This window comes from Ovis canadensis, chromosome 21, assembly GCF_042477335.2.
Source record: "Ovis canadensis isolate MfBH-ARS-UI-01 breed Bighorn chromosome 21, ARS-UI_OviCan_v2, whole genome shotgun sequence".
NCBI classification, from domain to species: domain Eukaryota; kingdom Metazoa; phylum Chordata; class Mammalia; order Artiodactyla; family Bovidae; genus Ovis; species Ovis canadensis.
In genome coordinates, this window is record NC_091265.1 from 60,362,636 (window position 1) to 60,375,095 (window position 12,460).

Below are 12,460 nucleotides of genomic sequence, written 5' to 3' on the forward strand. Positions count from 1 at the left end.
ACCCCCGCAGGCCCAGTGATCTTTCCAGCGGATATGGGGACTTGGCCGGAGTTGGTGGACAGCCAGCCAGAGGCTGAAGTCTGGACCCAGGCTGCCTCTCTGGGGGTCACTTCCTGAAGTCCTCTTCTCCAGCCTGTGGGGGAGGGGTGGGAAGTGATGGCGCCAGCCTCTGCTTCCGGGAGGCCTACACTTTTCTCACTCGGGCCACTTCCGGGCACAAGCACCCGAAGCCTAGCCTTCCAGTGCCCCATCCTCTCCACCTGGCTCCTCCCAGGTCCTGCCTGGTTCACCTCGAATGTGGTGTCCACAATCTCATCGATGACAGCGGCCTGGGAGCGGAATTTCAGCTGGTAATGCTCCACGCCAGCCACCAGCTGCAGGAAGTGGAACAGGGTCTCCAGCTGCCTGAGGGCGGTGGAGAGGGGGCAAAGCTGGGCCATCTAGCCCCCAGAGTGCCTCCGCACCCCTCAACCCCCGCACTCACAGCACCCTATGCCTCCATTTTCAGCCACAGCCCGCCCTTTTCTGTGTGGGCCCTCCATGGTGTATCTCCTTTTCCACATATACCCTGCAGCCCCATCATCTGCCTGGACCATGGAGAGTTCTGACGATTGTTTACCTCCCAACCACCTGCCCCTGCATCCGTCCAACCTACCCCACCCTGACTCATGCACCCACTCAGCCACCTACTGGCACACTCGCCTGGCTATCTATCCCTTGACTCACCCATGGGACCATCCCACCCTTTCCCTCTCTCACCTATCTCTCCATCCACCTGCTCTTCCCTGGCCCCACCCCCACCCACTACCCATTTATTAACTCCTTCACTGCCAGCGTGCCTCATCAGTCCAGCCATCAAACAACACTGAAATCGTGGAACATCGCATGGTGCTTGGAGGACACAGAAACAAAAGAGAAGCAGCTCCTGCCACAAGCAGCTCCGTCTGTGACAGCCAAGAAGGCACGCCAAGGGTGTTTACACTGGTGACAAGTGTAAACACAGGGCACTGCGGGACCCAGAGGAGGAAAACCTGACCCGGTATCAGGAAAGATATCTGGAGGAAGCAGCACTGGGCTGAGCTTGAAAGACACTTTGAGGGTTTGCTAAGCATAGACAGAGTTCCCAGCGCGCCCAGATCTGTGAACAGTAGGGAGTGTCCTGAGGACCAGGCAGGCTTCAAGGAAGGAGTTTTTAGAGGATGGATGAATTCAAGATGAAGACACTCAGGGAAGGTCAGAGTGAGGTGCCCTGACCTTAAGAGAAGGGAGGCAGGAGCCCTTATAAGGCTGCAAACTCAGAGAAGGCAGGAAAAGCCAAAACTTAAAAAAAAAACAACAACAAAGATCGCTAAGTAAATAAAAAGAAAGTAGAAGGAAGAAAGATTAAAACCAACAGGCAAAACAGCAACAAAAACAAAGACCACTCTCAGTGGAGGCGAGGGTGGGCCAGTGGGGAAGAGTTTGGAGGCTGAAAAACCCCCAAAGAAAATATCACAGAGGAGTCAAGTCCCAGCCCACGCTAGGGGCTGAGGAGCTGGGATGTGGAGGGCGGAGGGCAGCTGGGAGAGCAGCCAGGAGGTGAAATGAGCAGGACTGGATGTCAGTTCTTCCAGCTGTTGATCACCTATGCCTGCTGTTGGCAGCCAGAGAACATCCCAGCAGAGAGAACAGGGCGGGCAAAGGCCTGAAGGTGGACATGTGTGTGCTGTGCTGTGCATAAAGCCAGGATGGGCCAGGGCGGTGAGGGGTGCCGTGATCAGAGAGCTTGGGGCTCGAGCTCTGCTAGCAGCAGAGAAGAGCCTGGAAGGCTGGTTTGAAGCCAGTCTGGACGAGGTGGGGCAGGCCTGGCTTTCCGGGAGAAGGCTCTCCTGAGCGCCAGAAGTCTGCCAAGGACCCCTGCCATGAGCACAGCCACAAATCCCCAGCTGTCCGGGCCCAGTCGGCCCCCAGGCCTCTCCCCTCAGACCTGACACCTCCCCTCCCTTTGCATCTCCTTACTTCTCAGTCATGGCTCCAAACTTTTTCTCAATGAGCTGCTTCTGTATAGTGTGTTCACTTAGCACCTCTTTAGGCTCTGGATGTAGAGAAAGAAGGGGGAAGTCAAGCTGCTGCCTGGAGACTTCCCTGGGTCTAGTGGTTAAGAATCCACCTTCCAATGCAGGGGACACGGGTTCGATCCCTGGTCAGGGAATTGTCCCCTTCTTCTCCTGCCTTGTTTTCAGCTGAAGACAAGTTACTAAGTATCTGAGACAATTAATTCCTCTTTTTGTTTTAAGCTTTTTTTTTGCATTGAGTGCCCAAGATGGAGAGGGCAGGTGAGGGGCCAGGTGACACTTGAGGGTCTTTAATCCTTTGGTGTTGATGATCCTAGGAGTGGGATTCCGGAGTTCAGATTCTGAAGTTCTGAACATCTTTCAGCAGGAGGCAAAGCCATTGGCTCAAAATCTGTTCACCCAGAAAGTCAGATGTGTAAAAATGAACATGTACAGGAAACTTCATTTTTATAGACTCTCGATCCTCTTTGAGTGACTCTGGACAAGTGTGTATAACACCTTGACAAAAGCCTCAAGGACAGTTGAAGTCATCTCATATAAGTCCAACTGCTATAAACTTTGTACATTATTAACAGAAATGAATGTTCGGTGAATCGTTATGTGGCTAGATCTCAGAGATTTCCAGGAGAAATATCAATAACCTCAGATATCCAGATAACACCACCCTTATGGCAGAAAGCAAAGAAGAACTAAAGAGCCTCTTGATGAAAGTGAAAGAGGAGAGTGAAAAAGTTGGCTAAAAACTCAACATCCAAAAAACTAAGGTCATGGCATCTGGATCCATCACCTCATGGCAAATAGATGGGGAAACAATGGAAGCAGTTCAGTTCAGCTCAGTTCAGTCGCTCAGTCTGACTCTTTGTGACCCCAGGCCTCCCTGTCCATCACCAACTCCCAGACTCACGTCCATCGAGTCAGTGATGCCATCCAGCCATCTTATCCTCTGTTGTCCCCTTCTCCTCCTGCCCCCAGACTCACGTCCATTGAGTCAGTGATGCCATCCAGCCATCTTATCCTCTGTTGTCCCCTTCTCCTCCTGCCCCCAATCCCTCCCAGCATCAGAGTCTTTTCCAATGAGTCAACTCTTCGCATAAGGTGGCCAAAGTACTGGAGTTTCAGCTTCAGCATCATTCCCTCCAAAGAAATCCCAGGGCTGATCTCCTTCCATACATGGAAGCAGTGACAGTCTTTATTTGGGGGGGGGGGTGGCTCCAAAACCACTGCAGGTGGTGACTGAAGCCATGAAATTAAAAGATGCTTGCTCCTTGTAAGAAAAGTTATGACCAACTCAGACAGCATATTAAAAAGCAGAGACATTACTTTGCCAACAAAAGTCTGTCTAGTCAAAGCTACAGTTTTTCCAGTAATCATGTATGGATGTAAGAGCTGGACTATAAAGAAAGCTGAGCGCCAAAGAATTGATACTTTTGAATTGTGGTGTTGGAGAAGACTCTTGAGAGTCCCTTGGACTGCAAGGAGATCCAACCAGTCCATCCTAAAGGAGATCAGTCCTGAATATTCACTGGAAGGACTGATGCTGAAGCTGAAACTCCAATACTTTGGCCACCTGATGCAGAAAACTGACTCACTGAAAAAGACCCTGATGCTGGGGAAGATTGAGGGCAGGAGGAGAAGGGGACGACAGAGGATGAGACAGTTGGATGGCATCACCGACTCAATGAACATGAGTTTGAGTAAGCTTTGGGAGCTGGTGATGGACAGGGAGGCCTGGCGTGCTGCAGTCCGTGGGGCTGCAAAGAGTTGAACACGACTGAGAGACTGAACTGAACATGGCTAGTTAGTTGTTTTGCAAATGGGTCTTTCAAGAATTGACTATCAGTGTGGCAGATGGTCATGGAGTTCTTTGGACCAAAGTTCTAAGCTCTGAACATTCTCCTGAGTCTCAGATTCCAAGACTCTTAAAGCTAGGCCAAAAGAATTCCCTGGTGGTCCATTGGTTAGGACTTGGTGCTTTCACTCCTGGGACCTGGGTTTGATACCTGGTCAGGAAACTGAGATCTTGCAAACCACCCAGTGTGGCCAAAAATAAATAAATAAGTAAAGTTGGTCCTGGCACTCTCTGTCCGTCAGGGAAGAAGTGGGTTAGAAGTGGGTGCTGGTACCTGCTTCCATGAGCTTCGTCACCGAGTCATCCAACAGTTCTTCATGGAGCTCGGCTGCCTTCTGCAAAGAAGAGGCTTCCATTCTGCCAGAGCCCCATGTCTGCCTGTCCTGGAGTACCCTCCACCCTTCCCTGCAGCTTCTGTGCCCCCTCCCTGTGTCTTCCTAATGGATCCACTCGCTGCATCCCCTCACTACCTCCTGCTTCACTTTCTCCAGGCCTTTGAGCAGCGCCATCTGGAAGTTATCCACCAGGACAGCAATCACCAGGCTGGGGCAAGAGACAGGAGGGGGCTGGAGGCGAGACTGCACCCTCCTCTGGGTTTGTGGTGGCAAAACCATAGTGAGAGGGGAGCAGAAGGTGCCCCTGGGGTGAGGTTGCGGGTAGTAAAGCTGGGGCGTGCAGGGTGGCGGGTACTCACTTGAGGAAGATGAAGTACTGGATGATGATATAGATCATGAGAATGGGGATGATGTACCAGGCGCCTGGAAGAGACAGGGTGGGCTCCTTTGAGCTTTGAGTCCCTTGCCAGTCCTCACCACACCCTGGCCAGCATGGCTCAGAAGCCCCACTTGGCAGATGGGATAACTGAGCCCTCAGGGTCTGCCCACCCAGACAGCCCCTGCCCTCCACCCAACCTGAGGCCCGCCCTACCCTGGGCCCGGCTGTCCAGGTAGATGAGGGACCAGTCGTCCAGGGTGAGCATGGTGAAGAGCGTGAAGATGGTGGTGAAGATGTTCTGGAAGCGTTTGGGGTCAGAGTAGTGGAACAGTGCCCGGAGCACCACAGAGAACAGGACTGGCTGTTGAGGACCAAACCTGGCTCACGGGGTCCTCTCCCCACCTCTTCCTCTCCCCTCACCGCCCCCAACTTCTGATTCCACCTCGCCACTCTGTCCATGACAGCACCTCATGCTCCCACCCAGCCCCATGACACGGATACAGAGGCAGGTAAACATGAGGATGAGGATGGCGGTGATGGACGGCAAGGACCGGGCCAGGGTCCCGGTCACTTCCTGGAGGCTGGTCAGGAATCTGTGGGCATAGTTTGAGACAGGCTTGTGTCAGTGGGGTGTGGGTCTGTGCCCAGAAACCAAAGAAGATGACAGATTTCAGACTGCTGATGACTCAGGCGGTAGATCCCTGGTTTGCTAGTTACTTTGCAGAGGGTCCCAGCCCCTCTCTGGAAAATTAGAGACTGAGCCTAGTGAAAGGCAGGAGACTCATCAGAAAAGCATTCTGGAAATCTACAGCCTTGTCGTGGGCAGCTGTGGTCCTGCTAACCTGAGCCTCCGAAGGACTCGGATCGCCCGCAACGCTCGCAGGGTCTTAAAGACCCTGAAGATGCGGAAGATGCGTTGGTTGTGGATCGCGCGTGTGGAGGAAGAGTTGACCTGTATGAGCACGAAGTCCAGCACACCCACGACCATGATGAAGAAATCTGCAGACACAGGGGTGCCCGGGTGTCACAGACTGCTGCCCAGGCCCACAGCCCTCCCAGGACCAACACCCCCTGCTTTTGTCACCTCGGGGCAGTTCAAGGGCTCCTGCTACACACACACACACAGGCCCCATCTCTACCCACCCAGATTGTTCCAGGGGTCCAAAAAATATGCGAGGCCCAGAGCAATGATTTTGAGCACAGCTTCCACAATGTAGATGGAGAGGAAGATGTAGTCGAAGGCCATGAAGTACCACTCTGTGAGGACATGGGGTGGGGAGGGAGGAAGGAGCCCTCGCTTAGGCCCACCCCTGCCCCCAGCAGCCCAGCCCTTGCCTCCTCCTCCTCGCTGGAACCTCACTTGCAAGCAGCCATTTAGGGAGAAGCTGGCTCTGTCCAATGGCTGTGTGTCTCAACTGCTCTGTGCCTCACTTTCCTCATCTATGAAATGGTGATATAACAGTCTGCCTGATAGAATTTTCATGAGCATTAAATGCATTTCACATAGTAAAGGGCTTCCAAGGGAGCCTTAAACTGCTTGCAAGAAACATCAGCCCACTCTTCTTCTCTCCTTAGTTTATGGGTCCTGTGGCAGGTCCTTTCCTTCACTCTGCTCCCTGGAGTTTTAGGGACGGTCTTCCCAGCTTTCCCAGCCTCCTCCCTCCAGGGCCTCCTGGCCTCCAGGGCCTCCTGACCCGTCCAGCGGACATGGGTTCTGGGCATCCTTCTTGCGCAAATCAACGTACTTGGAGCTGATGCGCCATCTGGTGGCTATAGTCACAAACAGCACACGCTCAAGCTTAGAAGACCCTCCTGTCTCTGGCAGTCTGGTTGACTTCAGCAAAACTCGCTGAGCCTCACTCTAACTGCTGGACAATGTCGCCCACCTCCCAGGGTGAGGATCAGATGGGCTAAGTTGTTTAAATCACCCGGAACTTGGTCAGGCTCACAGGAGGCCCGGAACAACATCAACGGCTTTCTCTACATGAACAGGGCTCCCTGTCTCTTACCACCCCGGACCTCGACTTCAGCGAAGGTCTGAGCCACAAGCATGATGGTGTTGAGGCAGACGATGAAGATGATGAAGGTTTCAAAGGCCAGGGAGTCAACCAGTTTCCTGAGCATTCTCCGAAGACCCCAAATGAGCTGGCTTAATTTTTCCCACAACCAACACAACAAGTCCGAAGAGTGCACCTTCTTGTGGGCCCGCGGGGCTCGGACAACTGTAAGGGGGCCAGAAAGGCAAGTTCTTGGGGCAAGGAACCCAGGGATCTGGGCACCCTCCCAGGCCTGCCTGCCGTGAGCTCACTCAGGGCTGGCATGCTTGTCCTGCGCTGGTACAGAAACCAGGGCTTGACCCTGCCCTGCGGGTGCCCGTCTGCTTGGGATTTGAGCATATTTCAGGGGCCCAGGCTCTTACACTCCACACTTTTTACTCATATGGCAGCTTACACGTGGAAGACCCAGTCTTCCTCGCCACCCCATCCTCTTGGTAACCTCGGCCTCTCCCTACAAGATGCTTCCGACATAGCTTCCCCCTCTTGACCGCCTTCTCTTCCACAAACAGACACAAATCCCTTGCTTCTTGTTCAAGAAGCTAATGCCATGTCTACTGAACTACTAGGGAACAATTTGGCGGGGATTATATGCTAACAGGCAAGGTCCTCCGTGCCCTCCAACCAGGCCCTCATTCAGGCACTGGTTCTTCCCTCTGTCCTCAAGAAGGTCACAGTTTAGTGGGCGAAATGTGGACAAACAGAATCCACAGTAGTCAATGTTCTGATCCAGGTGATGGACCCCTTCACTGGGCAGTCTGGGTTTGGTTGGATAACTGACCTACACCAGCTTTCACATTCAATAACAGGAAACATTTGAGAGGTGAGCATGAGAATGAAGAAGACAGTGACTGAATGAACCAACAATTGATGCCTGAAGAGGTGCCTAATTCCAGGTCAGGCGCATGAAGAGCCAATGGACTACACCTGCAGGGGAGAGCAAGCCTTGTGAAGGACGTGCCAGGCCTGACTCAGGTCTGGAACCTGGGCCAGGCAGCTGGAGTTGGGGGTGAGGGGCGCGCTTGAGACGCACCTTTGTGCTTCTGAACGTGCTCGTCTTCTTCAGGGCAGCTTTCCGAGGTTTTGGAAGAGGAGTCCTGAGGATAGACTTTGTTGGAGGTCTCGGAAGGGTGTGAGTTCACTGTACTAAGGGAACCAGCCAAGGTGAAGGCTGAGCTCTTTCGGTCTGGCTTGCTGTGCTGGAAAACCGCTGGACGAGAATAGGCAGAGCTGAGGGAGCCTAAGGTCACGGTGTGGGGCGTGTATGAGCCAAGGAGCTGGGAGCTTCCATGACGGTACTCCCCATGGTGCTGATCTCGGTGCGGGTAATCATGAGGATGTGTGCCGTGCTGGTGCTCCCTGCGGTGGCGTTCGCCATGGTGGTAGGACATCGTGGAGGTAGGCCTTCTGCGGTGGTGCTCACCATGGTGATAGGCCTCACTGAGGTGGGAGCGGCTACTAGAGTGGGTGGAGTCTTTATGGTGGTGAGACTCACTTTGGCGATGGAGCCCACTGTAGTCAGGAACCTGAGCGTGGTGGTGAAACCCACCATGGTGGTTGGGTTCCCTGTGTTGGTGGGACCTCCCATGGTGTCTCCTGCTACCATAGTGGTGCTCACTGTCAAAACCATAGGATTGGCGGGAGATGAGAGTGTCACGGGAAGGATCCTGGGAAAGGGATGTGGAGCGGTGGTCTACACCATGATGCTGGGACTCACCACGATTGGCGGAGTGATAGGAGCGGTGGGCAGGGTGGGAGAAGACACTGTCATGGAAGTCTTGGAATTCTTCAGGGTGGTGAGGTCCACCACGATGATGGGATAAGCCATGATGGTGGGACTCCCCATGGTGATAGGATGCACCTTGGTGATGGTGGTGGACTCCACCATGGCCTGGCCTATGGTATGGGGTTGATGAGCCAATGTGAGACAACGCATCTGAGTCATCAGTGTCTGCTTCATTTTGAGCCTTTGCAGACATGGAAGATTGATCTGAGACTATGCTGGGAACCCTGGAATGAGGAAAGAGCCCTTCCTTCCTGGATAACGTGTCTCGCCTAATCACCTAAGCCGTCACACTGGGGCTTCTAGGAAAGCTTGACTTCTTTTTTTTTTTTTTTTTGAAAGCTTGACTTCTTATGGAATTCTCCCCTCTATGATGTCATAGGCAGACCTCTACTCAGGCCTAATTCCCAAATGCCTCCTTCTGAGCTATAGTTCAGGATCAAAGATCATTGTGTCCAACTCTTCATTGTAAAAGGAGGAAACTGAGGTCAAGAAGGGGAAGGGACTGGCCCAAGGTGACCCAGTAGGTCAATGGCAAAGCTGGGCAAAGAATTTCAGGGTGACATCAGAGGCCCAGCAGTTGCTTTAAATCTGTTACTGGAAAAAATAACTTTAAGAAGCCAGATGGTCCAGTTCCCAGGAAGGGCTATCCAGTTATCCAGGAAGGGCTCTTTTTGGTACTGGCTCTGAGGTTCAAACTGCCCACTTCCACTGTAAACAGGTATGTGACCTTGGTCTAGTTGCTTAATCTTCCTTTGTTTGTTCTTCTATAAAATGGGGATAATAACACCTACCTCATAGGGTCAAAAAAGTTAAGATATGTAAAGCTTATACTAATAGCACAACAAATGGTAATTAGCATTGTCATCCTTGTCTCGATGGCTGACAGTAGCGGAAGTGTCCCTCTTGGGTTATTACTAAAATTAAACTAACAGCCAATATTTATTGAAGACCAGCTTTATGCATTTTAAATATAATCCTCACAATAACTCCACAGGATGGATAATATTATGCCCATTTTGTTTTATCCCAATTTGGAAATGCGGCTCAAAGAGTATAAACAAACTGCTCAATAAATAAGAACTTACGAAGTCAGCACTCATTCCAAACTTTCCACCATGCTGTCCTGCCTTCCTGCTGAAATCCACCAGAATTCATTCATGACCAGCGCAGCTCTTCTGGAACTTTCAGGTTCCCACTTTGACTAGAGCTGTTTCCTCAGTGCTTGGTCACAGCTAAGTTCATAGTGCCATTGGGTACCAAGGGCCCAGCGATGAGATATGGTCCTCACGGGGCTCAGTGTCTGCTGCCAGCCGCAGACAAGGAAAGAGTTTTTAATAGGACAGTTATTTCACAGTTCCATTCTCCTCTTCCTCCCGGTACGTTCTCCCAAATAGAGACATTTCCCAGTGTGCCTTGCATCTAAGCGTGGCCAAAGAGTGAGAGCGGAAGCAGTGCAACAACTTCCGGGTCTTCAATTTAAGGCCCAGGATGTGGGCGCAGGTATTTCCACGCTTCTTTTGGGCTGGACTGTGCATCAACCAGCAGACAGGAGTGATAGTTCAAGGCAGAGATTTCTGAGTTCTGCAAAACCACAGAATTCACTTGAGATGTTTCTAGGTTAGGGATTCTGTTTTGTGAAGAGAAAAAGAAATGTGTTATTTTTGAACCTTGTGTGCTGTGCGATGCCAGCGGTTTCAGGGATGGACCCTAATGGAGCAGCCTTGGAACTCATTTGTGAGGGGTTGTTCAGCCCCGGCTGCAGTGCTCAGTGGGTGGGGCCTTGTTCAGTTTTCAGCATGAGATAACAAGTCTGTCCATCACATGTGAACATGCTGTTGCCTGGAGAGGAGGAGGTGAAGATGGATGACCACACCCTTGTCCTTCGGGGTACCTCCCCCTTACGCACGGCTGACTGACTTAGGGGCGCAAACACACTTTCTGATGTGGTAGAGAACGAGAGGAGGGACTTCCCTGGCGATCCAAAGGTTAGGACTCTTCGCTTCCACTGCACCTGGTGCTGCTTCGATCCCTGGCCAGGGAACCTAGATTCCGCAAGCCAGGCATTGCAGTTAAAAATATCAGAGGAAATTTTTTTCTAAAGAAATATTTTTTCCCATGACTTCGCGGTATTCCTTCCCATTCCAGTATTCTTGGGCTTCCCTGGTAGCGCAGACGTAAAAAATCCGCCTGCAATGCCGGAGAGCTGGTTCGATCCCTGGGTTGGGAAGGTCCCCTGGAGGAGTGCATGGCAACCCACGCCAGTATTCCTGCCTGGAGAATCCCCATGGACAAAGGAAACTGGTGGGCTACAGTCCATGGGGTTGCAAAGATTTGGACCCAACTGAGAGACTTAGCACACACAGCGGCTTCGCTGCCACTTTGCTGTTGATATGAAGAATGTAAAACATGAATTAGATAGGTTAGAAGTGAATTTCAGAATGATGTAATATTTTTTTGCGAGTTTCCTGTTTAGTTATTATGATGCCTTTTTATATCTTATTAGCGTTTGTGTTTTACAAAGGCGTCTAGTGATTCAAAGTGGTGATGTTTCATTATGAGATGTGAAGTGAAAGAGGAGGAGCTTAGAACTGTAGACAAATCTGGCAGGCTTAGTGATGAAAAATTACAATTTACAAATGTAGCCCTGGCTGTAGCAAAATTGGAAAGAATTTACAAATTACAGCCATTTGACAAATAAACGTGCTAGTTTTTATCTATGGTATCACAAAGCAAACAGATCGTCTTTTATAACCACATTTGTTATATTAAAAAGCCTCAAAGAGCAAATTATTTGTAACAGACCTATTGTTCAAAAAAAAAGAAACTAATAATGCTAGTGTGTAAAATTATATGAGTGGAATGTTAGGGCAAGATGCTCAACAAAAGAGTGGAAAGATTCTACTCTCAGAGGGAGCAACAACAAGACATACTGATGTCACATGATGGTGAATACATTTGTTTTTTTTTCTTGGTAATTAACTGGAAAAACAACAGATTCTTTATCCAGGCTGATGAGTCAACAGATTTCACTGACAAATGCCATTATACCACCTGTAAGATTTGTAAGTGATGCCGATAATCAAGAAAAAAAGTTTTTTCTGCTGCAGCTTTTAACAACCAGTCAAGATATGGTTAATGTTTTCCTCATATCTGGACTCAAAAGGTCTGTCTTAGAAGAACTGTCTTGGCATTAAAAAATTTTTTTTGGAGTCTAGCTGATTTACAATGTTGTGTTAGTTTCTGCTGCACAGCAAACTGAATCTGTTATATATTTATACAAGCATACATCCACTCTTTTTCAAATTCTTCCCATATGGGTGGTTACAGAGTTTTGAATAGAGCTCCATGTGCTATACAATAGGTCCTTACTAGTCCTCTGTATTTTATATAGGAGTGTGTGTAAGTCACTCCCAGTCCCCCAGTTTATCCTCTCCCCAGCCTCCTGGTCTTGGCATTTGAACCGATGGCATTTCCATCAGAAGTCGGTTCCAGGACTTCCTTGGTAGCCCAGTGGTTAAGGGTGTGCCTTGCAATACAGGAGACACTGGTTCAGTCTCAGGTCCAGGAAGACCCCACATGCCATGGGGCAACTAAGTCCGAGTGCCACAACTACCGAGCCTCCGTGCCCCACAGCCTGAGCTCTGAAACAGAGAAGCCACTGCAATGAGAACTCCTTGCACTGCAGCGAAGAGTAGCCTCCTCTTGCCACAACAAGAGAAAGCGTGTGTGCAGCAGTGAAGACCCAGGGCAACCAAAAATAAATACATTTTAAAAAAGTTGGCTCCGTGAGAGTTTTCACTGCTCATATGAAAAATCAAAACCAATCAAAACTCAGCAAACAAAAACTTGATGTTTCCACGCACAATACTTTCTGTCCAGGGAGGTGCTGGTGTGAAAAACTGTTGGAGATGAAAAAGAGAGTGCTGGTGCAAAATGTTAGCCTGGTGAAACCAAGATTAGTTTACTTGAGAGTGTTTAAATTATGCTGTGATTATGACGCAGC

General features: G+C 50.4%; 1 protein-coding gene across 1 annotated transcript; it reads right to left on the minus strand.

Moving 5' to 3' along the window:
• Nucleotides 1-106: 106 nt before the first annotated feature.
• Nucleotides 107-8,223, minus strand: CATSPER1 (cation channel sperm associated 1). The gene is made up of 13 exons (XM_069565375.1): nt 7,971-8,223; nt 7,705-7,881; nt 6,627-6,839; nt 5,761-5,874; nt 5,460-5,616; nt 5,119-5,210; nt 4,831-4,974; nt 4,598-4,661; nt 4,374-4,446; nt 4,178-4,235; nt 1,999-2,074; nt 291-405; nt 107-133 (listed from the first exon to the last, which is right to left on the minus strand). Exons 1-13 carry the CDS (start codon nt 8,221-8,223, stop codon nt 107-109), a joined length of 1,563 nt encoding a protein of 520 aa, XP_069421476.1.
• Between the last annotated feature and the right edge of the window lie 4,237 nt (nt 8,224-12,460).

Excerpts from the sequence above, each read along its gene's own strand:
- CATSPER1 (XM_069565375.1), bottom strand. The coding sequence starts at position 8,223 with ATGGTGGGTTTCACCACCACGCTCAGGTTCCTGACTACAGTGGGCTCC. Across the intron at positions 4,236-4,373 it reads TGGAGAAAGTGAAGCAGGAG|GCAGCCGAGCTCCATGAAGA; the intron begins GTAGTGAGGGGA and ends TCTTTGCAGAAG. Across the intron at positions 134-290 it reads TTGTGGACACCACATTCGAG|GCTGGAGAAGAGGACTTCAG; the intron begins GTGAACCAGGCA and ends CCTCCCCCACAG.